A 27,589-nucleotide genomic window follows, 5' to 3' on the forward strand; every position below is an offset into this window, starting at 1 on the left:
GGAGAGGTCTGCTATCCCATGTGGAAATCTCCCTGGCCGGCTGGGACTCAAACCCGCACTGCAGAGGCTGCGGACAGCTTCATAGCGTTGTGCTCAACTCGCTGCACCACCGGAGAGGCCCAATATATTTGTTTTTAAAGAATTATTCCTTTGGGCCTCCCTGGTGGCACAGGCGGTTGAGCGCAGCGCTGTGAATCTGTGCGCAGCATCTGCAGTGCCCGTTCAATCCCCACCGGCCACAGAGCAACCCGCATGGTGAGGCAGACCGCTCCTGTCTCGCCTGCTGCTCCCCTCAGCAGTGTATTTCAGTCATTCTGCCTGTTCTGTTCCCCACTGTCTCTGGTGAATCCTCTCACCCTCCCGCACGTCTGGTCTGTTCCCCGGTTCTTGTATAAATAAATAAAATCTTATAAAAAAAGAATTATTCCTTTATTGTAAGATGTGTGCTTGTGTGTGTGCGCGCGTGTGTGTTTGTGTGTAGAAGAACTGGGTTGTAGACCACATGTGAGGGGGGTGAGAAGATTCACCAGAGACAGAGTGAGGAGCAGAACAGGTGAATCTACTGAAATACACTGCTAAGGGGAGCAGTGGGCGAGACAGGAGAGGTCTGCTGTGCAATGTGGGTTAGCTCCCCGGCCAGGGATCAAACTCAGGCTGCAGTGGTGATAGCCCTGAGATTTAACCTCTATGCCACCAGGGAGGCCCCTTCTCTTCTGCTCTTACCTCTATTTCCATCCTGTTATATGTGTTGAGTTTAATTTGCTCTTCTTTGCTAGCTTAAAATGGAAACTTACGTCATTGATTTCTTTTTGTGTAATATAAATATTTAGTCTTAAAGATTTTTCTCTAAGTACTACTTTTTCTGCATCTTACAAATTGCATTTGTTGAGTTTTCATTGACATTCAGGTCCAGCATATTTTCTCATTTCCCTTGTGATTTCTTCTTTGACCTTTGGGTTATTTATAAAAGTGTTGCATTTAAGTCCCAAATATTTGGAGATTTTATGGATATCATTCTGTTAGTAATTTCTAGTTTAATTTAGTTTTTGCACCAAGAATATTTTTAGTCTGATTTCAGTCCTTTGAACTATATTGAGATGTTGTATAACCCAGAATATGGTTCATCCTGGTAAATGTTCCTGTGTACTTGTAATCTGCTCTTTGGGTAGAGTATTCCATATGCTTCAGTTTGGTCAAAATTTTTGATAATGTCCTCTGTTCTCAGATTTTTCTGCCTACTTGTTCTAAAGGAACAGAGAAGACTGTTAATATCTCCAGCTGTATTCAGCTCTCCTGCCCACCTGTGACTATGCAGGTGTTTCTTTTCACAAACCTTTTACCTTTGCAAATCAGCAGCAGTAGTTCTTTCTGCCCACTTGTGTCTGTGCAAGCATCTTTTCCTTTTCTTTTCCTAATAATCCTGACCTTTTAAAATGTAAAAAAATACCTCCAACTATAATTGTAGGTTTCTCTATTTCTTCTTGTAGTTCTTTCATTTTTTTCGGTTCATGTATTTTATGACTCTGCTTTTAGATGTATACACATTTAGAATTATCATATCTTGGTGAATTAATCCTTTTATTATAGGATAAATTCCTTCTTTCGCTCTGGTATATCCCTTTTCTGAAGTCTGTTTTGTCCAATAGTAATATAGCCACTTTCTTTTGAGTAATGTCTGCATGTCTACCTTCTTCCTATTAACTTATATATATATATATATTTATATTTAAAGTGGTTGTGTTATGTAGAGTTGTTATGTAGAGTTCATAGTTGGGTTTAGTTGTTTGTAATTCAGTTTGACAACCTATGTCTCTTACTTGATATTTAAATGTATACATTTAATGTAATAATCGATATAACTTTTAGTTCTAGCATTTATTTTTGTCTGCATTTATTATTTTGTCTAGCATTTATTTTGTCCCTCCACCCCTTTTTTGGACAATATGAATATTTTTTAATAGTGCATTTTAATTTATCAGTTGCTTATTGACTGTGTTTCTTTGTTTTGTTTTGTTTCTTTTTTAAAAAAGATTCATTCTATTTTTTTTATGCACAAAAGCTGGGGTATAGGCCAGAGGTGCGGGGTCGGGCAGAGGGTGAGAGGATTCACCAGAGACAGAGTGGGGAACAGAACAGGCAGATTGATTGAAATACACTGCTAGGGGAGCGGTGGGTGAGTCAGGAGAGGTCCGCTGCGCCATGTGGTTTGCTCCCTGGCTTGGGGATCGAATTCGTGCTGCAGTGGCTGCCAATAGCTTCAGAGGTTGCGTCTTCACCCCTTGCGCCACCAGGGAGGCACTGTTTTGTTTCATTTTTAAAAATTTATTTATTTATGCATACATGAGCTGGGGTGTAGGCTAGAGGTGCGGGCAGTGGGGGGGGGTGCAGTTTGAGAGGATTCACCAGAGGCACAGTGGAGAGCAGAACAGGCAGATTGACTGAAATACACTGCTGAGGGGAGCAGCAGGTGACCCAAATGCTGCACCATGTGGGTAGCTCTTTGGCTGGGGATTGAACTTGTGATGCAATGGCTGCTGATAGCTTCATAGTGCTAAGACTTAACCCCGTGTGCCGCCAGGGAGGCCCATTGGCTGTGTTTCTTTGTATAACAGTTGTTCTAGGATTACAATTAGTCTTGTAGTCTACTTGGAGCAGCATAGTGCCCCTTCAATGAAATATAAAAGCTTTGCTACTATAGGTTCTTTAATCACCATGCCCCATACTTACTTTGATGTTATACCTATCATATGTGTTTACATATATTTAAAACCTACCAGGCAATGCTATAATTTTGGTTGTGACAATCATTCATATTCTAAAGAATATTAGAGTGGGGCCTCCCCAGTGGTGCAGCGGTTGAGCGCTGGGTTGCGAAGCTGCCCGCAGCCTCTGCAGCGCCGGTTCGATCCCCGGCTGCTCCCCGGCCACCGGAGGAGGGTCCCGCATGGTGTGCAGACCTCTCCTGCCGTCCGCTGCTCCCCTCAGCAGTGTACTTCGGTCCCTCTGCCTGCTCTGCTCCCTGCTCTGGCTCTGGTGAATTCTCTCATCCTCCCACGCTTCTGACTGTACCCAGTGCTTGTATAAATAAATAAATAAATAAATCTCTAAAAAAATACATATTAAAAAAAAAAGAATATTAGAGTGAAAAAATATTTTTTATGTTTAAAATTTTTTTTTAAGAATTCAGTTTTTTTTTTTTAAGATTTATTTATTTATGCATACAAGAGCTAGGGTGCAGGGCAGAGATGCTGGGGTTGAGAGGATTCAACAGAGACAGTGGGGAGCAGAACAGGCAGATGTACTGAAATACACTGCTGAGGGGAGTAGCAGTTGAGACAGCAGAGGTCTGATTTGCCATGTGGGTCACCTCCCTGGCCGGGGATCGAATCTGTGCTGCAGTGGCTGTGGATAGCTTCATAGTGCTGTGTCTTAACCCCTGTGCCACCAAGGGAGGCCCCTAAGACTTCAGTTTTTTATTGAACATATTACAAAAGCGGTTTATTCAAAAAGATCAAAACCCATGTCATCATCAGACTCCTCAGATTCTTCTTTCTTTGTCAGGGTGTGTTTACTGCTAAAATCTCTCTCTTTTTTTTTTTATGGAGTCTTTTTATTTCTCTCAGTGGTTTATCCTCAGGAGTCTTTTTATTTCTCTCAGTGGTTTATCCTCAGGGACCAGTCCTGCATACATCACTTTGTACATGTCTTGGGTAGTCTCATGCTAGCCTCTCCCTCTAGGCTGTGATTGAGTATTAAATGTAGTAATGGGTAAGGATGGTATTTGAGACAGGGCCACAAGCCAGGAAATGTTCTCTTCACTTTCAGAGTCTTGCCCCAGGATGCTTGTTTCTGTTATTAAGATCCAGGTACTTAAGCTCTGGTTAGTGAGAATAATCAGTTGTCATATTGGTTTTGGCCTTAGGTTGGGGGTAAGCCAGGTGTTTGAGGCTGCAGTAGTTGCTTTTATGAGGTGATGCAGGTGATCTAACCTGGCTCTCCTCACTGTTTAGGGCTCCACCTATTCTAGATTGGGAGCCTCAGGCTCAAGCCAGTAACATCATTCAACCCTCTGCTCCTTCAGTTTTCCAGTAGTGTACCTTCTGTCCTGCACACCAACTCTGTGCATTCCCTTCTCCAGCAGTGGTGCATGATCTCCATAGTCCCTGGTGTGGGTGTGTGCCCCTCAGAGGCACTCCATACAGTAGTGACTCCTCCCTCGTGTGGGTTGTACTGCCCCAGCAAACATAGTTTAATTACTGTCTTTCCTACCCCTTCCTGCAACTCTCTTGCTTCCAGTATATGTGGTAGTGTTCTGTTTATCTTTCAAGGTTGTTTGCTTTGTTCTGTTGTATTTAGTTGTGAATATGTAGAGGAGGTGAGCCTGGTGTCTTCACTTTGCCACCATTCTGCCAGAGTCCCCCAATATGGATTTTAAAAGAATGTAAAAACTAAGTATGGAACCCAAGTAAAGGGGAGTGGAGGGCAGAGGGACCCAAGGCAGAGAAGGAGTAGAATATTTGATAGAAAGTGGGGAAAAATTCCCTGTTAAAAATAGTTGGGAATATGTCTTAATATTTTTCTCTAGGATGAGGACATTTTAAAAAGAATGTTGGGGGCCTCCCTGGTGGTGCAAGAGGTTGAGCACAGGTCTGTGAAGCTGTCCGCAGACTCTGCAGCACGGGTTCGATCCCGGCCTGTGGGGGAGATACCCACATGGCACGGCAGACCTCTACTGTTTCGCTCGCTGCTCCCCTCAGCAGTGTATTTCAGTCAGTCTGCCTGTTCTCTTCCCCACTCTGTCTCTAGTGAATCCTCTCACCCTCCCACACATCTGGCCTGTACCCTGGTTCTTGTATATGTGAATAAATAAATCTTTTTTTTTTTAAAGATTTATTTATTTATTTATACATACAAATACTGGGTACAGTCAGAAGTGCAGCGGGGGGGGGGGGGGTGAGAGAATTCACCAGAGCCAGAGTGGGAAACAGAACAGGCAGACTGGGTATCAAACAGGCACTGTAGAGGCTGCAGGCAGCTGTGCAGCCCAGCGCTCAACCGCTGCGCCACCAGGGGAGGCCCTAAATAAATCTTTTTAAAAAAGAAAAAGAAAAAGAATGTTGGCAGACAAATTATTCAAATAGCACTATTCATAGATGTCTCCATTCCTCATATTTGTGTTTTATACTAAGAGTCTGACAGATCTTTGTTCTCCCCCTTCTTTACAGTCCTGAGGCTTTCTACCAATGCAGGCCAATGGAAAGAAGCAGCTAGTAAGGTGACCCATGCGTTGGTTAATATCAGGTAAGGAGTGAGAATGTGCGTCTTTTGGAGTCTCTTGGCTCATCTTGAGGTTTATTTTACCTTTCTAAGTGGAGTGTGTTGAACACTACTACTATTTTAAGCCCTGATGTCTGTAGGAGTGAAAGAGATTGTCATACTTGATCAAGAAGAGCAGAGTGCGTGAGTTTGACTTTGTCACTTTGAAATAGCTCACAGTGCTATTCTATGAATTCTTACCAAGAGGTGGTTGCAAGCTCTTTTCAGGCATCTTTGTTGCCAAAGTGTTTTCCAAGTATAAGCCATCTGAAAGCTTTTCTCTGAAATTTTGTTCTGCTGTTCTCTGTGAGTTCAGTGAATGACTCATGGGGATCTGGAACTTCGACATTTTGCTTCACATGGTTATTTCTATTTGTGGTAAACAGAGGCAAGTAGAGCTCATGGGGCTAAGTCATTATAAGTTCCTCTTGAAATAGCAAGACAATTAGATTGCTGTACATACTGGATAAGACGGAATCAGACATGGAGTTGTTTTAGAGTCTTGAGGAAACACCATTCTCACATGGGAATGAGCTGTTTGTAAATGGAGGGAATATGCCCTCAGTATTATGAAACATAAAAGCTGGTTTTTCCTACATTCCTTGCTCCCTCTGTGTCTATCATTTTCCATTTTCTCAACAGTTATTAAATTGTTCTTGCAAACAATTGAAAAATTAATGTTGAGTAGAGAGGCAAACCCAACAGATGGAGAAACTTGATTTAGCTCCAGATGTAAGCCTTGCCAGACATTCCCAGTAATAGTAACGCACATTTACAACTTGCTATAGATTGTAATGTGTGATAAAGCTGGGATTCAGTATTTGTGTCTGTGTCTTTCTTTCTTTCCTTTTTCTTTTCCTTAAAATGTGCTATGCCTGCGCTGATATACTACATTGTTTGGCACATCTGGAAACAAGAAGAAAAGTGTGAAAGGGAGGCCTGGAATGAGGGAGTGTCAGGGTGAGATGTGCTAACAAGACTGTACTGAAGGTTGATCTGCCTTACCTGACCCCAGAGACATTTTGCCACAAACACAGTTTTATAAATCTCAGAAATGAATGCATATCTACACTTAGTAATAAACCCGATACTGTAGTAAGGTCTTTTGATAAATGTGATTTTCTGTAAGTATTGGGAATTATAAGCTGCCTTCTCCCAAATATCCCTTTGTGACCCAAGGGCAGTATGACAAATGTGGGTATTTGAAAGAAGCACCAGATTCTGGGCTAGAGTATGAAGTGCATATGGATATAATTCATGTTGTGTTTATTTATTCATGTATTTACTTAGGCCTTTCCGGCAGCTCCTTTTCATCTGGGGCCTGTTTCCTTGATCACATTCCTTTATGCTTGCTTTATCTCCTGCTTTGTTGCTTTTCCTTTCAATGGCTTCTGGCTTGGCTGTTCTTAATCTTCCCCAAGGCCATCAAATAGCTAACTTAAGTTCTTGTCCTGTCTTTTTTCTTAGCCCAGGAAGGACTGGATTGAGCTTAATAAAAAATGGTCTGACTATGAACTCTTCCTTCTCTTTGGAAGCCTCTGTCAGGTCTATACCTTTATATTCCTCAAACTTCTTTGATAAACTTGCTATAGAGAATAATTATATCATCTTCACTGTTCTTAGTGGATTAGACTCAGAATATGTCAAAAATATAAAAAATCAGGGCCTCCCTGGTGCCACAAGGGGTTAAGACACAACCTATGAAGCTAACTGCAGCCACTGAGTACGAGTTCAGTCCCCGGCCAGGGAGCAACCCATATGGCGCAGCAGACCTCTCCTGACTCGCCCGCTGCTCACCTTAGCAGTGTATTTCAGTCAATCTGCTTGTTCAGTTCCCCACTCTGTCTCTGGTGAATCTGTAACAGGGTGGTCCCCAGGAAAGGGGGAGGTTCCAGGTTCCCTGCCCCACCCAAGGAAGGGTGGAGCTGAGCAGGAAGAGAAGCTGCAGAAGAGACTGAGGAAGGAAGCAGGATGGAGCCAGGAGACCTGGAGGAGGCGCATGGAGCCTAGAGACATTTGAAGAAACTGCGCTTGTCTCTTGGTCGCGGACTGGGGTGAGACCCATGGGGAGGTGACAATGGCAGCTTTTATCTTGATGTTGATTTTGCTCTTTTCCTTCCGGGCTTGTCTGGTTGTTTCTGACCCTTTTCTGTGGATCCCCACTGGAAGGTGCTTTAGACTTGTGGCAGGCTTTGGGGCCTTTCTCTGGGCCAATCCCATTTGGATGGGGTTTTATCCACGAGGGGACGGGTAACTTTGGGTTCTTGATGTAGAAACTAGACTCTTTGCCTTACCTGTATTGTTTCCTAGTTTTATTAAATTTCCTTCCCATTAAAGTCTCATATGTTTTGTGTTGCTGCGGTGGATGGCAGAACCCATTTAGAATAGGCAGGTTTGCGGGGTTTGGGCTGCTCCTCTCCCTGTTCTATAACAGATTTGGCGACCACTGCCCCTCTCCCTGTCCTATAACAAATCCTCTCACCCTCCCCCACCACACACCTCTGGCCTGTAACCCAGTTCTTGTATGCATAAAAATAAAATAAATCTTTAAAAAAATATATCAAAAATCTAATAAGTTATCTCAAGAAATGACTGTAAAGATGTGTTTGAAGTCCAGATCAGGGGAAAATATTGGTGATGCTGTCACCAGATGGGATTGGCTTGAGGCCCCGCAGGCTGATCTCTTCCTTGCCCACAAAACAGGCAGATAAGCTAGCAGTGTACCAGCCACTGTCCACTGCTTCACCCACGAGGAGCAGAGGGACCAAGGGGTCTCGCTAGCAGGCTGCATGATGGGCTCTTGAGACCCTCTGGTCAAGATTGAAAATAAGATTCCACAGACACCAGCAGGCTATAAGTCAGCGTTTGAAGTGCAAGAAAAGAGCGCTCCAGGGAGGCCTCTCTGGGCATGAGAGAGTCTTGAGGAAGTGCCAGGGTGAGGGGTTTAAGTACGTTTTAAATGAATGGGGTTTGAGAACAAAGGAATTAATTGAGAAAGAGTGTGGACTTGGCTAAAGTCCATTTGTTGTTCTAGCAGTGGGCACCAGTCAGTTGCAACTCAGGAGTAGTGCAGGGCTCCTGACCATCTCCCAGGTGAACATCTCTTGGAGCCCATGTGCCCACAGCTCCAGTTTGAACCTGTCTGGTCTCAAGATCTGTGACTCCCTTTTTCTTCTGGCTCTTTTAACTCCCCTTTTCCCATGGCACCCAACTTGATAAGCTGTGGATTAGTGAACAAAACAAAAAGCAGTGAGCCCAGGAAATTTATGGCAGCAGGTGCCCAGGCCTAAAGTCATCAGTTTTTTTTAACCTCTTGTTTATATGAGAACAATAAAATTCTTGAAAAATCTTTGTCTTTGATTCCTGTTCTTGTCCCTATCCCGATCCCAGATCCTTCCTGTCTCAATGCTAACTAAGTCTGCAAAGTATACTTTTTTCCTTTCTGACATTTATTTTCCCTTAATAAGTACCCAACTTTGTGCTGTGCTTTCATATACTTTCTTCAATCATCAAATTCTACAGAGTGTAATATTAAGTTAAAAAAAGTAGACTTTTTAGCATTGAGAAAACTGATTCTTAAAGATATTGTGAGTGGGCCTCCCTGGTGTAAGTCTCAGCACTATCAAGCTATTACCAGCCACTGCAGCACTAATTTGATCTTGCATGAGTTTGTTCCCTGGCCAGGGAGCTAACTCACATGGCAACCTCTCCTGTCTCACCTGCTGCTCCCCTCAGCAGTGTATTTCAGTAGATCTGCCTGTTCAGCTCCCCAGTCTGTCTCTGGAGAATCCTCTCATCCCCCACCCAAACCTCTGGCCTACACCCCAGTTCTTGTATACACAAATAAATAAAAATAAATCTTTTTTTAAAAAAAGATACTGTGCATTGCAATGATTTCCACAATTGTGTAGCAAAGCTGGGAGTTGTAGGTCATCTAACTCCCAAATCCAGGCCTCTTTTCTGCTATGCTGGAATGCCTCCCTGCATAGAATTGTGCTAAGGGCTACCATTGAGGCAAACAGAAAATTCAGCATGATGTATTGAACGGAACATGGAAATTTGAGTTAGGGGGACTGGATTTTTAAAGTTTTTGTCTGTTATTACATCATGTGTAATAACCTTGAGCCAAATTATATAGCTTCTGTGAACCTTTTTCCTCTACCTGTGAAATGATGATATCATCAACTGTTTCACAGTGGAGTGAAGAATTATATAGTATATGTGAAAATACTTAGTAAACTGTAAAATACTGGTCATTTCACTTAGCATAATGTCTTTAAGGTTTATGCATGTCAGAATGTGTGAGAAATTCCTTCCTTTTAAAACTGAATAATATTCCATTGTATGTTTGTGTCACGATTTGTTTATCCATTCATCCATTATAGTTGCTTCCACCTTTTGGTTATTGTCTTTGGTTATCTGTGCTAGTGTATAAATATCTCTTAAATCTGTACTTTTAAGTCTTTTGTGCATATGCCAGAAATGGAATTGGTGGGTGCCTATGGTAATTCTATGTTTAATTTGTTGAGGACTTGCCAAACTGTTTTTCAGGTTTAACATTTTGAGCCTTCCTTAGAACATTTCCTTTGTCTTCATATGTCCCTTTCATAAGTTAAGATTTTACCCTTAACTTTGAAAGATGTTTCACTTTTCTTTATAGGTAGACTTTGATACTTTGAATGAAGTTTGTCCAGGGAGTTTTCTTTTCTCAGAGTTTGCATTCTCTTAGCTTTAGGGCAAAACACAGTATGCCTAAGAAGGTTGCGTTTCACAGAACCATTGGTAACCAGTTGTAAGGGGGCAGGACTGGACACTGCAGGTTTTCTGATCCCATGCAGACCAGGTAAAGGAGGAGTCAGACTCCTCAGTGGTTTTGCAGGTTTTTATTGGGGTTCAGCAGGTACATGACAGGCAGGGGTGCTGGGGGCTGGGAGGCTGGCAGTCCTCCCAGCCCCCAGCAAATCTTCACTCTATCTGGGCTCTCTGGCGCTCTGCTTCTGCTTCGGGCTTCTTCTCTTTCGGCTTCTGCTGCTGCTTTCTCGGCTTCTTGCGTCCCTGTGACGCCGCCCTTAAAAAGCATAGTCTTAGCGCAGGTGTACCCACTTCAGGTGCCCGCCATCAGGCATGCATTAGGATCACAGGGTTCCCTCATCTATCCTGATTGGCGGGAGGGCAGAAAAGCCTGATACCTTTTACCTTACCCTACACCAGTGCTGCCTTATGCTTCTGTGCTCTTTCCGAAGAACTTAGGTGGTACACCCACGAAGGGTGAGTTGGTTTAGAAAACAAGAGGCTTGTCAGAAAATTAGTCTCTCAGGGATATTGTGGAATATTTAACTATTGGCTATCAACTTGGTTATCAAGAGTAAGTAAAGAGGGCCTCCCCGGTGGCACAGCGGTTGAGCGCTGGGTTGCGAAGCTGCCCGCAGCCTCTGCAGTGCAGGTTCGATCCCCAGCTGCTCCCAGGGCACCAGAGGAGGGTCCCACATGGCGCGCAGACCTCTTCTGCCGCCCGCTGCTCCCCTCAGCAGTGTACTTCGGTCCTTCTGCCTGCTCTGCTCCCCGCTCTGGCTCTGGTGAATTCTCTCACCCTCCCGCGCTTCTGACTGTACCCAGAACTTGTATAAATAAGTAAATAAATAAAAATAAATCTTTAAAAAAAAAAGAGTAAGTAAAGACTTAACAGTAAAATTGTAATGATATACATTTACCTTTGTTGTTTATAAAGGTTATTTGTGCTGATCTCACACCTGAAAAAATTTCTAAGATAGTGGATAAACTCTTAACCAACCACCTCTCCTTGTAGCATGTTCTCTGATAGCTATGGGGAGGGATTCAATTGTATGTGAAATTTTCAAACACATTAACAACAGCTGGAAGGTCCTCTGAGACTGCTTTGCCAGTTGAAGATGGCTACAAGGCTGCAAGTCTTTGGGATCTTCTGGAATGCAGTGCATCTAATGGCAAGCCAACATAGTCTTTCCAGCAGGTGAAAGGCAGCCTGCAGATTTTTCTGTTTGGAATTTAGATTGTGACAGTGAAAATTAACAGTACTTCCACATGCTTGAAGGCCTAACTTTGCTCAAGTGTCAGTCTCTTTGCTTGTCTTTCACTTGTCTTTCATAGCTTAGTCATGCTAGTTCTTTAATTGTCAAGGTTATTTGTGTTTAAACAATTTGTCTGTCTCTTCCTGTTTGATCTTTCAGAAAGGTTCTTAAAATGCAGCTGCTTAAAAACTGCTATTTTTATTGAAACACCTGATGTCATTAACATCCCAGGCCCTATATTTGTTCCTCCCCATTGGAGGATTGTCCCATTTCTTTAACACAAGAAAAATAAAATACTATTGCTCCACATTTAGAATTACATTTGTTGGTGTAACTGTTATTTCAGCTGCCACCACAGATCTACTGGTCCACAAAGGAAAAATAGTATGAGAGCCATATGCAGGGCAGGAAGGAAAACACTTGGAAAGTTTTATTTGAACATTTCTATACTAAGTATTTCCTGCTACTACTCAGCAGGCTACCCCAGTGAGGTCCTGTACTTTAGGAAGATGTCTGCTGACTATTAACCTAATTAGTCAAAAGAGAAAAATATTAGAATATAACCTGACCTTCATCTAGCCAAACAACTTTCAAGGTAAGTAATTTGAAGCCCTTAATGAATCTCTTCAAGTTACCATCTTAATGCTTTTCACTTAATGAGCATTTTATTAGCATCAAGTTCACAATCCTATTCTCTGGTTTCTCAGGGAAAGAAATAGTGGCTGAATTGCTGCAAATAGGTTTTTCTCCTGATCTGTAATTTTCTAAAGGTGGATAAAATTTTTACTCTATAATTAATGTATTAATTTCCTCCTTTATTTGAAATGCATTGAACTAAAGATTAGTTTTCCTTTGAGAATGACTTTTTAGATATGGCTGTGGTTAGCAACAAGCCTGGTGTTTGGAATGACAATTCAGTACATTTCTCTGTAAGTCTCTTTAATTGTTCACCTAGTGAGTTTTCCTTTTATTCCCATTTGTTCCATGGTCTTTTTATGCCAATGCTGAGTTGTTTCTCACTTCTCTTCTTTCGGCCCCCCCTCCCCATTTTGTGCTTATGTACTTGTTTTCCTTCACAGGAGAAAAAAAAAAACTTCCTCAAGAAAAAAAAAAAACAGGGAAACTAAATATACTTTGCTGCAGAGGCTGCGGAACAAGAATAGCTCTCAGCAGCTTCTAGATAAGGAGGTTCATGGAGCATAATACCCTTTGAAGCAGTCTGTGTAAAGAATTCTGAATGTCACAATAAAGCGCTTAGGCAGTAATGAGGGAGCACATACTCACTGTTGATGGCCACAGAGTTAGGGTTGGAAAGGGAATGTGAGGATGTGAGGTATCAGCCAAGCAAAGTATCCCCAACTTCCCTTGCCCAATTACTTGTTTGGGCCAGAATTCTCTTAACAGAATGATAATGAAAAGTTGGGAGGAAGAACAATTGACACTTAGGCCCTTCAATTTGAAGGATACAACTTAGCCTAGTGAAAAGTAAATATGTTAAAATGATTAATGATAGGAACAAAGGCTGATGACTGTTGAGTAGCAGGGAATACATGAACATAATCTAGTCCAGTTGTCTGCTCTGAAGTGGCAGGCAGACAAGCTCAGATTATCCCCTGGGTTAGAATTTATCAGTAATGACCTTTCTTCTGTTAATCAGACCCTGCTGATCTCCCATTATCTAGAATGAAAAGCATTATGCAGATTAAAACAAAACACCAAAATGAGGCTGCTATAATATGGTTTCCCCAAAGACTGGGAGCATTGCATATTATTCTAATAGTTGCTGTTCCCTAATCTCTTAAGACTACAGCTAGAAACGAAAAGCCAAACACTAAATCCCATGTGGTTAGTCATATGTTTTGCCCTAACTTGGTTTATGCTGCAAAGTGAGGCTTTGCATTAGGTCATAGCTGAGCTTGGTAAACTGCAGTGCGGAAAAGAAGCCTTAGTTTAGGAGATCACATATTTATAATGAAACACTGAGATATTTAGGTGGGGCTGCTGTGATTTTAGGTGAGTGACTAACATGTAAAACCCTCTTACCTCAGTCTGAAATCCCCTAGGGGTCTTCCCACTTCCCTTTTTTTCCTTTTAATTGTGGAGAAACATACATAACATAAAACATAGCATTTTAACCTTTTTTAAGTCTGCAGATCTGTAACATTAGGGATGTTCAAATGGTCATGCAACCAACAACCACCTCCAGAACTTTTCCTCTTCCTCAGCTAAAACTCATTAAACAATAACTCCTTACTTCTTCCTCCTCCCAGTCCCCAATAATCACCATTCTACTTTCTGTGTCTATGAATTTTGACTACTCCAGGAATTCCATGTCAGCAGAATTATATTTGCCCATTTGTGACTTGCTTATTTTCCATAGTATAACATCTTCAAGATTCTTCCATTTGTAACACATGTTGTCAGAATTCCCTCTTCCTGCTTATTTTTTTTTTAAAGACTTATTTATTTATTTATACAAGCTCTGGGTACAGTCAGAAGCGTGGGAGAGTGAGAGAATTCACCAGAGCCAGATTGGGGAGCAGAGCAAGCAGAAGGACTGAAGTACACTGCTGAGGGGAGCAGCGGGCTGCAGGAGAGGTCTGCGCGCCATGTGGGACCCTCCTCCGGTGGCCAGGGAGCAGCTAGGGATCTAACCGGCGCTGCGGAGGCTGCGGGCAGCTTCGCAACCCAGTGCTCAACCACTGTGCCACCAGGGAGGCCCTCCTCCTGCTTTTTTTAAAGACTAATGTTCCATTGTAATAGGTTTTTTTTTTTAAGATTTGTTTTTTTTTTAAAGATTTATTTTTATTTTTTTTAAAGATTTATTTATGCATACAAGAGCTGGGGTACAGGCCAGAGGTGCAGAGGGTGGGTAGATTCACCGAGACAGTGGGGAACAGAACAGGGAGATTGACCGAAGTATACTGCTGAGGGGAGCAGTGGGCAAGTCAGGAAAGATCTGCTGTGCCACGTGGGTTGCTCCCTGGCTGGCCCGGGATTGAACTTGAGCTGCAGAGGCTGCGGATTGCTTCATAGTGTGGGTGCTTAACCCCTTGCGCCACCAGGGAGCCCTCAAAGATTTATTTTTATTTATACATACAAGAACTGGGTTACGGGCCAGAGTTGTGGGGAGTGAGAGGATTCACAAGAGACAAAGCGGGGAATAAAGCAGGCAGATCGACTGAAATACACTGCTGAGAGTAACAGCAGGCGAGACAGGAGAGGTCTGCTGCGCCATGTGGGTATCTCCCTGGCTGGGGATCAAACTTGTGCTGCAGTGGCTGCGGTGAGTTTCATAGGTTGCATCTTAACCCCTTGTGCCACCAGGGAGGCCCTCCATTGTAATTGTATGCGACATTTTGTGTTTCCATTGATGAATGCTTCCATTGCTTCTACATTTTGGCTATTGTGAATAATGCTTCTTTGAGCATGGGCATACAAATATTTGAGAACCTGCTTTTACTTCTTTCAGGTATATCCTCAAAAATATAATTGCTGGATCTTACGGTAATTCTATTTTTAATTTTTTTAGGAGTCACTTTTCCACAGCAACTGTACTATTTTGCCCTTTCTCCATATCCTCACCAATACGTGTTGTTTTCTATTTTTTTGATAATGGACATTCTGATGGATGTGACATGATATTTCATTATGATTTTTATGTGCATTTCCCTAATAACTAGTGGTGTTGAGTGTCTTTACATGTGCTATTGGCCATTTGTCTATCTTCTTTGGAAAATGTCTATTCAAGTCCTTTGTCAATTTTAAATCGTACTTTTTGGGTTTTATTGTTGTTGAGTCTTTGGAATTCTTTATAAAATCTGGATATTAATCTCTTATTAGAGATACGGTTTGCAAATATTTTCTCCCTCTCCATGGTTGACTCTTCATTCTGTTAATAGAAATCTTTTGATGAATGTTGGGGCCTGCTGCCCTAAAGGGAGCTGGAGTTGTTGGAGAATACCTGTTTACTCTTCATAGGGAGTTCCAGGACGTCAGAAGTTCTGCAAACAGAACTTCTTCCCAGAATTTACTCCTTTTCTCTGAGGATGTGCTGGCTTGTGCACATGTTCCCTGCTAACCAGGAAAACTTATTATCAGCAGTAACTTATTTATCTGTATAAGCAAAAACACAATTGCATGCTATTTTCTTGTTCCTTTGTTCATATCTTTAACAAAAGCTTGGACTGGGAGAGTGAAAGGCAGAGCTGCTGTCTATGGCACTCTCCCTAGCCTCCCCACACTGCAAATTCATTTAGACTCCAAGTCTTCATTATTGGCAGAGAACTTCATCGGCTGTCCTGTCTACAACAGATGAACAAAAGTTTTTAATTTTGATGAAGTCCAATTAGTCTTTTTTCCTTTGTTACCTGTGCTTTTAGTGTTATATCCCAGAAATTACTACCAACCCAAGCCATAAAGCTTCCCTCCTCTGTTTCCTTCTAAGAGTTCTGTAGCCTTAACACTTACATTTAGGTCTTTGATCCATTTTGAATGATGTTTTTGTCTATGGGGAAAATGTGAGTCCAACTTCCATTTTTTGCATGTGGATATTCAGCTTTCACAACATCCACTTTACCTTTTTGAGATAACCATGGTTCTGATTTCTTAATTTGAATCAGAATGAATTTGGAATTTAACTAATATGGTATATAATAGAGACTCTGCACATTTTTTTCTGCATGTTCCTATTCCTTTTTGTTTTTTAGGTTTGCTTTTTCCTCTGCTTGTTTAAGAGATAACTGTGGTTAAGAGCAAGGACTCCAGAGTTAGGTTGTCTTGAGTTTGAGTCTAAGCTGTCATTTACCTTGAACAAGTTTCATAAATGCTCTTTGCTTGTATTTCCTCATCTGTAAAGTGAGGATAACAATAATGGAACCTGTGTCATTATGGAGATGATAAATGACAATATACGTAAAGCACTTAGAATAATGCTTGGCACGTAGTCAATGCTATTGAAATGTTCATTTTTCAAAGTTATTGTCCTGAATGTACAGGTTATGGGCAGGGGGTAGGGCAGCTCTTAACAGCCTACATAGGACTTCATTCTAGATAAGCAAGTCCCTTCCATACCCAACTTTGTTCAGTTACCCTGGCCCCAATCATGTAGACTTAGAAAGGGCCAGAGTTATAAAATGATATTACTTATTGATATCAGCGACAACACTAGAATTTGGTATGTTAGTCTGTGTCTTTGTATCATTGATGGGAAAATAGTTTGGGTGGAGAAAGTTTGTTTTCCATCACTTTCAGCTTTTTGAAGAAAATGTTTGACATTGAAACCTTGGCTTTCTTATTTTAAGGTGAGTAGTCTGCTTTGTCTAGGACAAATCTCATTTGTTTACGATATATAATTTCTTTTTATTTCTGTAAGATCAGTAAGAAAATGATACATGGGAAAATTATCCTAATTTTGTCCAGTTTACCTGGCACTATAACAAGGTAATAATAGGGAGATAGTTTGTATTTAGAGTTTACATACATACATTCTCTTTGTGAGAGATTTTCTCACATGTTGGGGTTAAACACAGTATTCTAGATCTTGCTTGCTCCATTCTGTGGTGAACTAGTAAACTATTTCTTTTCCTTTTTTAAAAAAAAATATTTATTTATTTAAGCAAGCATTGGGTATAGTCAGAAGCGCGGGAGGGTGAGAGAATTCACAAGGGCCAGAGCGGGGAACAGAACAGGCAGACTGATGAAATACACTGCTGAGGGGAGCAGCGGGCGCGACAGGAGAGGTCTGCCACGCCATGTGGGACCCTCACTGGCGGCTTGGGATCGAACCGGCACTACAGAGGCTGCGGGCAGCTTTGCAGCCACCAGGGTAGGCCCTGTTTCTTTTCCTTTATTCAAAATGCTAGCAGGGCCTCCCCAGTGGTGCAGCGGGTTGAGCGCCGCGCTGTAATGCTGTCCACAGCCTCTGCAGTGTGGGTTCAATTCCAGGCCGGTCAGGGAGAAACCCACATGGTGTGGCAGACCTCCTGCCTCGCCCTCTGCTCCCCTCAGTGTCTTCGGTCCATCTGCCTATTCTGCTCCCCACTCTGTCTCTGATGAATTCTCTCACCCCCCTGCCTCTGACCTGTACCCCAGTTGTTGTATAAATAAATAAATCTTAAAAAAAAACCTCCAAAATGCGAGCAGTCAGAACTCATTGACTCTTGATGACTGCATGTTGAACTTTATAACAAAGAAAGAGTATAGGTACAAAAATAACAATTGTCTTGAAAGTATTTAATTTTGAGAGGACAATGTATTTTGATGTGGAGTAGTTGAGGAGTTGTTAAGTGTGTTCTTGTATGTGTGTAGTCTTATCTGGTGCCCTGTCTTTTGTACCTCATTTTCTTCCAGAAAGGTAAGGGCTGCCTGATTGTGGTCCATTTTTGTTGGAGACCTCTAAGGCATGAGGTACTGAGACAAGGAGAATGTCAAGGTTGTGACTGGAAGACTGGTCAGCATGGGCTGGAAGACTGGCTTATGTCCAGACCAACATGTCTTTCCTTTCTTATGTCAGCAAAGCTAAACCTGAGAAATAGACAAGATTAGAAAGGAAGTAGAATATACCTGATAATGCAGAACCTTGGCAGTGAATGTGTTCCCCGGACAAGGCTAAATACTTAGAGAATGATTCATTGTCTAATAACTAACATAGAGGGGAGAGGGGCTATTTGTATCAATAAAAAGGAGTTGCACCTAGCACTGGGATGCTTGAGCCCGGAATGAGCAGCCTTGTGTTCCCTGGGTCCTGCTTCTCTTAAACCCTAATTTGTGTCTGTCAGTTTTTTATTTCCAAGTTCTTTCGGTGCCTCTCCTCAACCCTGTTCACTGGTGCTGGTCTCTGGCACATTTTTATTGGTTTAGATAAGGAGTCTGACTCCAGGGAGAAAAGTGATCAACCATATTCCTAGCCCTCTATTCTGAATCTAGCTACTGGACTGTGAAATAGGAGGAGCTTGGTGGATTCCAGATGCAGGCTCTGAATGTGTTAATTGAGGCCTCCTCTGTGGGGTCTCCCCTTTTGTAAAGGCTAGGAATGTGAGTAGCCAACTTGAGGAAGCTTATAATTGTAAGTTAGTTGAGAGAGATCTTATATGTATGCTGATATTACTTTGAATGTTGTTTTGGCAAACAAATAGACAATCTTTTTGCTTGTTAATTACTTTGACATTTTTCTTTTTCTAAATGAATTATGCCAATTACTTATTTGAGCCTTTGGAGGTGGATTAGAGGGACTAACTGCCTTTCTGACTGAGCCAGTGATAATGGAGTAGTTGCTTCCTATTGATAAGAGGTAATTAAGGGGCCAGGTCTTTTAAGGTAAGTTCAAAGGGCTTTTCTCTGATCAGACAGTTGCAGATGAAATTGCTGAGATAAAAGAGGACTTCCTCTTTTTTATTGTATATCTTGTAGATTATCAGTGCCCGGATCATAGAACCTTAAAATCTGAAAGAACCTATGAGACCTACTCTGGTATCCTTCCCAAAGCATATATCTTATTTGTTGGGGTACTGTCCAGCCTCTGCTTGTACATTTGGTGATATAGTGTTTACTCCTTAAACTATTTAATGTTTTTAAAGATTTATTTTTTATTTATGCATACAAGAACTGGGGTGTAGGCCAGAGGTACAGGGGGGTGAGAGGATTCACCAGAGACAGAGTGGGGAGCAGAACAGGCAGATGCACTGAAATACACTGCTGAGGGGAGCAGTGGGCAGTCGAGACAGGAGAGGTCTGCTGCGCCATGTGGGTTAGCTGCCTAGCCAGGGATCGGACTCATGCTACAGAGGCTGGCGATAGCTTGATAGCACTGAGACTTTAACCCCTCCCTCCCACCAGGGAGGTCCAGACTACTTAATATTTTTTTAAAGATTTATTTATTTATGCATACAAGAATTGGGGTATGGACCAGAGGTGCCGGGGGTGAGAGGATTCACCAGAGAGAGTGGGGAGCAGAACAGGCAGATCTACTGAAATACACTGCTAAGGGGAGCAGCAGGTGAGACAGGAGAGGTCTCCTGCACCATGTGGGTTGCTCCTTAGCTGGCCGGGGATCGAACTCATGCTGTAGAGGCTGCGGATAACTTCACAGTGTTGTGCTTAACACCTTGTGCCACCAGGGAGGCCCAAGACTGCTTAATTTTTTAAGTGATGAAATCTCTCCCTCATCTTGGAATGTTGCCCTTTATAACCTGAACATATTGATTCTATTTATACTGCAGATACAACACTCATAATTATACTCTGTCCTCTACATGTTAACTTCTTCAAAGGGCTGATGAGTATACTACTCCCTCCTATATATAAGCAGTACATCCTTTCCTCTTCAGTTGTTTTTCATATGACATGATTTCCAAATCTTTGGCATTTTATAATTATCTTTTAGACATTTCTAGCCCCTCAATATACCTCCAAAGTATAGTGTAAAAGTGCACAAAGTAAACATTCAACAGATGTTTATTGATTGAATAACATCTAGCTCTAGATTCAGATATGATCTGAATAGCTCAGATTATGGGGCATATGGACATATTTGTAGCCTCTGATTGTATTAGTTTTTCAGCAGCTGAATTGTGCTGCTGACTCATAATAAACATATATCCCAGTAAACTCTTCAAATCTGCTTAAAGTCACTTGCTGTTGAGCCAGCTCTCTCTCATCCTATAATTGTTCTGTTGATAGTGCTATTTGGCTTTGTGGTAATGGTTTATTCTGTTTGTTTCTGATATTTGTTTATTAAATTAAAAAATTTCGGGCCTCCCCGGTGGCGCAGCGGTTGAGCGCTGGGTTGCGAAGCTGCCTGCGGCCTTGGCGGCGCCGGTTCGATCCCCGGCTGCTCCCCGGCCACCGGAGGAGGGTCCCGCATGGCGCGCAGACCTCTCCTGCCGCCCGCTGCTCCCCTCAGCAGTGTACTTCGGTCCTTCTGCCTGCTCTGCTCCCTGCTCTGGCTCTGGTGAATTCTCTCACCCTCCCACGCTTCTGACTGTACCCAGTGCATGTATAAATAAATAAATAAATAAATCTTTAAAAAAAAAAAAAATAAATAAATTAAAAAATTTCAAACAATGTAGAAAAATACAATGAACAAAAGTAAATTAAAATCATCTAAAAAATCTCACCATTCAGAGATAACTACTGTTACTCTTTTTGTGAATCTCTTGAACTTCTTGAGTTGATTTTTTAAAAAATCACTAACCTGAATGGAACTCTTTATCCTTATTGAATGTATCTTGCTTGTTGCAACCCATCATTCTAGTTTATCAGGATATTCTTGGAGACCTGATTATGTCATTTTATGTATTGGATTTTCTTTGCAACTTTGTATCATCAGCACATTTGGTAAATATATCTTCTAAAATTTTGTCCAGATGATTTGATCTAATCCTGACTCTGCTACTTATTTGGTGGATGAGTTGGTAATAATCTCCTCTTTCTGGGTTTTCTGGGTTTTGGCTTGCTGCTGTTATATAAAATAGCCTTGAAAACTTAAAAAAAAATTCCTTACAAATCAACTGCAAAGCTCGTTGTAAAGAATAAATTTGTGAAGAAAAAACTGTGGGTGGGGAATCATCAGCCAGGGCCAGACTAGAAAAATAAAATCCTTTAATAGAAAAATCAAAGATAACAACCTTCATAGAGTGGTTCAGATCTTCCACTGTCCTCCTACCCTTTCGAAACCCCAGCACAGGGATATACCACCTGAAATATTTAAAAAACAACAGAATAGCCCAACAAACTGTAGCGAGCATTAGGCCTTAGGTTGAGATATTAGAGAAGAAATAGAGATAAAACATAGTAAAAAGGTAGTTTGGAGTGAGGGTAGGTGGGAGAGCTTTACTGAGAAAGAAGATGCTCTTTACTGTTTTCTCTTTTAATTAGTCGTAAGCTTGGTGGTCACAATAAAGGCTTTTCTGAGTTGTGGTCCATTGGGAGAGAAAAGTGTGAAATTCACGGCTGCCTCCTACTTCTCTCCTAAACAAGCCTTGCCTTGTACATTGCCATTTCCCTTGGGTTTGGTGTGTGATAATCTAAAACTGAAACTGAAGCAGCGTTTTAAGCAGGCAATTAATGACATGGTAAGAATTTTTAGCTCCACTAGATTAATTGTTAAATGAATTGTGTCTGCATTTTACTGTCATTTTACTGTGATATCAGCCTAATTATAAATATAGTGTTACATAGTAGAAGATAATAATAAGCAGAATTATGCACTCAATGATCATACTTCAAAATTTTCTAGCACTGAGGAAAGATTTTCTTCTTAAGCTGTCTCTAGCTGTTCTTTTTATGTAGGTTTTGATTAATTTTACCTCGATTATACATTTCTCCCTGGAGCCCAGATATTGTGCATGCTCCAGCAAAGTGGGCTCCTGTTGTAAAAGGTTTAATGAGACTTTTTGTTCTAATTGGTTTCTATATAATTTCTTTTAAAACCAATAACATGTGAGTGGGATGTCAAACACAGGATGTGCTGATGTATTTTCGCTACCCTGTGCACCAGAGAACATTAATTTCTCTCTCATTTGACACTATTTTCATATGATGAAAATTCTCAATCTCAAGGAAGCACCAGAGACGGTTGGTTTTCACTGGTGTCTCCTCTCCTGCATTCCTCTTGGCGACTCTGAAAAGGCAGCAGGAGTAAGACATCTATAGTTGTAATGCATTCTGGATAGAAAGGGGTGGAAGGTTTCTGACCAAGGTTTTGACTGTACCTCATTTTTCTTATGGGTTATTTTACTGGATAGCATTCAGATAGGGAAGGATTAAAATCTGTATCTTTTGGGGCCTCCCTGGTGGTGCAGGGGTTACTGTCTCAGCATGGTCAAGCTATTGCCAGCCACTGAGGCATGGGTTAGTTCCCCAGCCAGGTCCACATGGAGGACCTCTCCTGTCTCACCCACTGCTCCCCTCAATTGTGTATTTCAGTGGATCCGCCTATTCTGCTTCTCACTCTTATCTCTGGTGGGTCTTCTTACCCCACCCCATCCCCCCACCGTACCTCTGGCCTACACCCCAGTTCTTGTATGCATAAATAAATAAAAATAAATCTTTAAAAAAATAAAGTAAAATCTGTATCTTTTGCCCATTTAACCTAAACTGATGCCTACTTACTTAAAAAAAAAAAAGAGTACTGGGGTCTCCCTGGTGGCGCAGGTGGTTGAGCACAGTGCTGTGAAGCTGTCCGCAGCTTCTGCAGTGCCGGTTTGATCCCCACCGGGTGCAGAGCAACCCACATGGCACGGGGGACCTTTCCTGTCTGGCCTGCTGCTCCCCTCAGCAGTGTATTTCGGCCAGTCTGCCTGTTCTGCTCTCCACTCTGTCTCTGGTGAATCCTCTCACCCTCCTGCACATCTGGCCTGTAACCTGGTTCTTGTATAAATAAATAAATCCTAGAAAAAAAAGTACTATATTAATGTATTTTTGAAAAATTGGAAAGTGTACTGTATTAATGTATATTTGTAATAAAGGTTGATCATAAAGTGAGCATCTGTGGACCACTCACCCTAAAAAATTGAATATAACCGACTCACTAAAATGCTATCTTTGTCTCTTTTTAATTGAGTTGTTTTATATGTAAAATTTGCAAAATCTTAGGTGTGTAATTGAACAACTTTTTATGTCTGTGTAAATGTATGTATATCCATCGAGATAAAGACATAAAGCATTTTCATTACCAGAGAAAGTTCCCTCGTGATCTTCCTTTTCCCCAGGATTATGTACCTTTCTGACTTCCTTCACCATAAATTTGGGTTACCTGCTTTTTTTTTTTTTTAATTAATTAATTAATTAGTTTGTTTGTTTGTTTATACATGCACTGGGTATAGTCAGAAGTGCGGGAGGGTGCGAGAATTCACCAGAGCCGGAGCGGGGAGCAGAGCAGGCAGAAGGACCGAAGTACACTGCTGAGGGGAGCAGCAGGCGGCAGGAGAGGTCCGCGCACCATGTGGGACCCTCCTGTGGTGGCCGGGGAGCAGCCGGGGATCGAACCGGCACCGCGGAGGCCGCGGGCCGCGGGCAGCTTCGCAACCCAGCGCTCAACCGCTGCGCCACCGGGGAGACCCTGGGTTACCTGCTTTTGAGCTACGTATAAACAAAATCATATAATGTCCTCTTTTGTGCCTGGCTTCTTGCACTCAATATGTTTTTGAGATTCATCCACTTTGTGGTATATAGAATTCATTCCTTAAAAATATGGGTGTGTCCCAAAGCAGTGATAGTGAAGGCAAAGATAAACAGCTGGGACTACATCAAATTAAAGAGCTTTTGCACAGCAAAAGAGACAATAACAAAAACAAAGAGAAACCCCACCAACCGGGAGAACATTTTTGCACCCAACACTAATGATAAAGGACTGATCACAAAAATCTGCAAAGAGCTGATGAGACTCAATAACAACAAAGAAAATAATCCAGTCAAAAAATGGGCAGAAGAGCTAAAAAGAAACTTCTCTGAAGAGGAAATGCAAATGGCCAACAGGCATATGAAAAAATGTTCAACATCACTTGCCATCAGGGAAATGCAAATCAAAACTACCATGAGATACCATCTTACACCAGTAAGAATGGCACATATTAAAAAAACTAGCAACAACAAATGTTGGCGAGGGTGTGGAGAAAAAGGAACTCTTCTGCACTGTTGGTGGGAGTGCAAACTGGTCCAACCACTGTGGAAAGCTGTGTGGAGATTTCTGGATCTACTAAACATAGAGCTTCCATATGATCCAGCAATTCCACTCCTAGGTATTTACCCAAAGGACACAGAAACATCAATTCCAAAGAACACCTGCACCCCTATGTTTATAGCAGCACTGTTTACAATAGCTAAGCTTTGGAAACAACCCAAATGCCCAAAAATAGATGACTGGATCAAGAAGATGTGGTACATATATACCATGGAATATTACTCAGCATTCAAAAAAGAGAAACACATGCAATTTGCAGCAACATGGATGGCGCTGGAAGGGATCATGCTCAGCGAAATAAGCCAAAAAGAAAAAGAAAAATACCGGATGGTCTCACTCATAGCAGGAATCTAGAAAACTTAAATAAGAGACCAGGAAAATGAATAACTATAAGAAAGTGAAAATCAAAATCAACAAAAAACTATGAACCAGAGACACTTTTAGGGGGGCGGGGGCGGGAGGGGAGGGATTGGGGTCAGAATGGGGGGGCTGCAATTTTATGGGGAATATAACAATAAAATTTATAAAAAAAATTATGGGTGTGTGTGTATATATACATAAAATATATATATATATAAACATTTTGAATTGTGGTAAGAAACATAAGATTTACCATCTTAACCTCTTCTAAGTGTGTAGTTGAGTAGTCTTACATATATTCATGTCATTCTACAGCAGATCTCAAGAACTCTCATCTTGTAGCGCTAAAACATTATACCTACTAAACAACAGCTCTTCCATTACCCCTTCTCCCCTGCCCCTGGCAACTACCATTCTACTTTTTCTCTATGAATTTGACTACTTTGGGTATTTCATATAAATTTTTTTGTGACTGGTTTATTTCACTAAGCATAGTGTCCTCAAGATTCATGCATTATGGAGCATGGTACAGGATTTCCTTCCATTTAAAGGCTGAATAATAGTCCATTATATGTGTAAACCGCATTTTGTTTATTCATATGTTTATGGATACTTGGGTAATTTTTCACCTTTTGGCTATTGTGAATAATGCTGCCATGAACATGGCTGTACACATTTCTAGTAGTTCACTCCTTTTTCTTTTTCTTGCTGAGCAGTATTTTATTTTTGCATAAATATACCACAGTTAATTTATTCATTCTCCCCCCCTCCCCTGCAACTTCTTTTTCAGCTGGTTTCTCTAGGTATCTAGTCTTATTTGTCATCTTCTTAGCCTCTTTCTTGTTCTCCTCCCCTTCACTGGTTCCCTCAACACCTGCAGATTAACATTTAAGCTCTGTAGCATGACATATAATTCCATTCTTAATATGCTTCCTGGAATCTCTTCCTTAATGCAGCTATGCCAGACCATCTCTAGACAAACCAGAGACACTTAGAGTTATCTGGAAATTTTATACTCCTGACTCTAAATATGTCATTCCTCCCTTCCTTAGCTGTCCTTTCCCAACTTGTCAGCTTATCCCTTGAAATAATACATCTTTTTTTTAAAAGGTTTATTTATTTATGCATACAAGAGCTGGTGTGTAGGCCAGAGGTGTGGGGTAGGGGGTTGAGAAGATTCACCAGAGAGAGTGGGGAGCAGAACAGGCAGATCCACTGAAATACACTGCTGAGGGGAGCAGCAGGCAAGACAGGAGAGGTGTGCTGTGCCATGTGGGCTATGTCCCTAGCCAGGGATCAAACTCATGTTGTAGTGGCTGGTAATAGCTTGAAAGCACTCTGTCTTTAACCTCTGTGCCACCAGGGAGGCCCCACTGAAATAATACATCTTAAGCATCATTTCGTCCTTCGAGCCAGGCCTGGCCATAATACAGTGGTAAATATTTACTTGTCTATCATCTTTACTTGGCTTTAAGGTCTTTGAAGGTAGGTAGCATCTATGTCTCACACTTCTTAGTAACACAGTGCCTATTTTCAATGAATGTTTGTTGAACAAAGATTACCAGAGTCCCACTCAGTGTCTTGGACAAGTGGAGATTCAGGATCCTGATCTTGAATGGGCTAGTCCTAATAGTACTTCAGTTACTCTTTGGCTGACCGAGGCAGTAGAGCAATTCAGCAGCATCTCAGAATCACTGAACAAACATGCCAGGCAGAGTGGAAGAATTCAGGTACAAGTCAGTGGAACAAGCCAGGGTTAACAGCAAAGAGATTTGAAGGTGAGGAGAATTAGGGTTAAACTCTAGAGGAAAATGCCCCGGTGCCAAGTAGAATATCTGCAATAGCTTTTCTCAAATTGTGAGCACAGTCTGGGTGGAAGTATGAAAAGCGTGTATAGTTGAGTAAGTACTGAATGTTTCCTGGGACCCAGCATTTGAGGTTGTGCAGCTGGGTAAAGAGAAATCCACTTTGGTTGCAGACAGTAGATGCCTGGGACTCTGTCAGGTGGTTTAATCCACAGGGGCTTGCTAAAAAAAAAAAGAGAGAGAGAGGCAAGAAAACTCTTCATGTCCAGTGCAAGAGAGAAAAAACACTCAGCAGATGGGAACACTAAAGGAAAGGCTTTGTAAGTGTCTTTGTCTTCCTTGGCAGAAAAAAGTGGTTCATCTAGTCTTAAATATAGCAGAGATGGTAGCTAGGAAGGAAATATGAAGATAGCCTCTTGTACCTTCTTAGCTAATATGCGTCACTGTGTCTTTGAAAATTGAGGCTATTCAAAAAATCAGCCTGTTGTTTTTTCAAACTGGTGAGGGTACCAGGGCTTAGGGAAAATGGATTGTTGTTAAAGAAGGAAGGAGGCAAGGAGAGAGGAAGAGGAGAGGAAGAGTAAAGAAAATTTCTTTGATATGTGCCATTCTCACTGGTGTAAGATGGTTGGTATCTCATTGTAGTTTTGATTTGCATTTCCCTGATTACAAGTGATGTTGAACATTTTCTCATATGCCTGTTGGCCATTTGCATTTCCTCTTCAGAGAAGTTTCCTTTTAGCTCTTCTGCCCATTTTTTGACTGGATTATTTTCTTTGTTTTTGTTGAGTCTCATCAGCTCTTTGCAGTTTTTTGCGATCAGTCTTTTATCATTAGTGTTGTGTGCAAAAATGTTCTCCCAGTCGGTGGGGTTTCTCTTTGTTTTGGTTACTGTCTCTTTTGCTGTGCAGAAGCTCTTTAATTTGATGTAGTCCCAGCTGTTTATCTTTGCCTTCACTATCACTGCTTTGGGTGATGTGTCTGTAAAGATGTCTTTGATGTGCATATCATGTAGTATTTCGCCTTTATTTCCTTCTATGTGTTTTATGGTGGCACATATTAAAAAAACTAGCAACAACAAATCTTGGCATATCATGTAGTATTTCGCCTTTATTTCCTTCTATGTGTTTTATGGTGGCACATATTAAAAAAACTAGCAACAACAAATCTTGGCGAGGTTGTGGAGAAAAAGGAACTCTCCTGCACTGTTGGTGGGAGTGCAAACTGGTCCAACCACTATGGAGAGCTGTGTGGAGATTTCTTGACCTACTAAACATAGAGCTTCCATATGATCCAGCAATTCCACTCCTAGGTATTTACCCAAAGGACACAGAAACATCAATTCCAAAGAGCACCTCCACCCCTATGTTTATAGCAGC

At 41.6% G+C, this 27,589-nt stretch overlaps 1 protein-coding gene across 2 annotated transcripts in view; it reads left to right on the forward strand.

Moving 5' to 3' along the window:
* ARMH3 (armadillo like helical domain containing 3) overlaps positions 1 to 27,589 on the forward strand; it is a gene marked incomplete at its 3' end in the record, with an annotated part of 183,874 nt that overhangs the window by 94,399 nt on the left and 61,886 nt on the right. For both annotated transcript variants that reach the window (XM_084245906.1, XM_084245907.1), the window contains one exon: positions 5,226 to 5,301. In XM_084245906.1, coding sequence (XP_084102032.1) covers positions 5,226 to 5,301 — 76 coding nt within the window. The remainder of the gene's footprint in view (positions 1 to 5,225; positions 5,302 to 27,589) is intronic.

The sequence above is a fragment of the Talpa europaea genome (genome assembly GCF_964194135.1).
Source record: "Talpa europaea genome assembly, chromosome: 10".
Classification (NCBI taxonomy): Eukaryota; Metazoa; Chordata; class Mammalia; order Eulipotyphla; family Talpidae; genus Talpa; species Talpa europaea.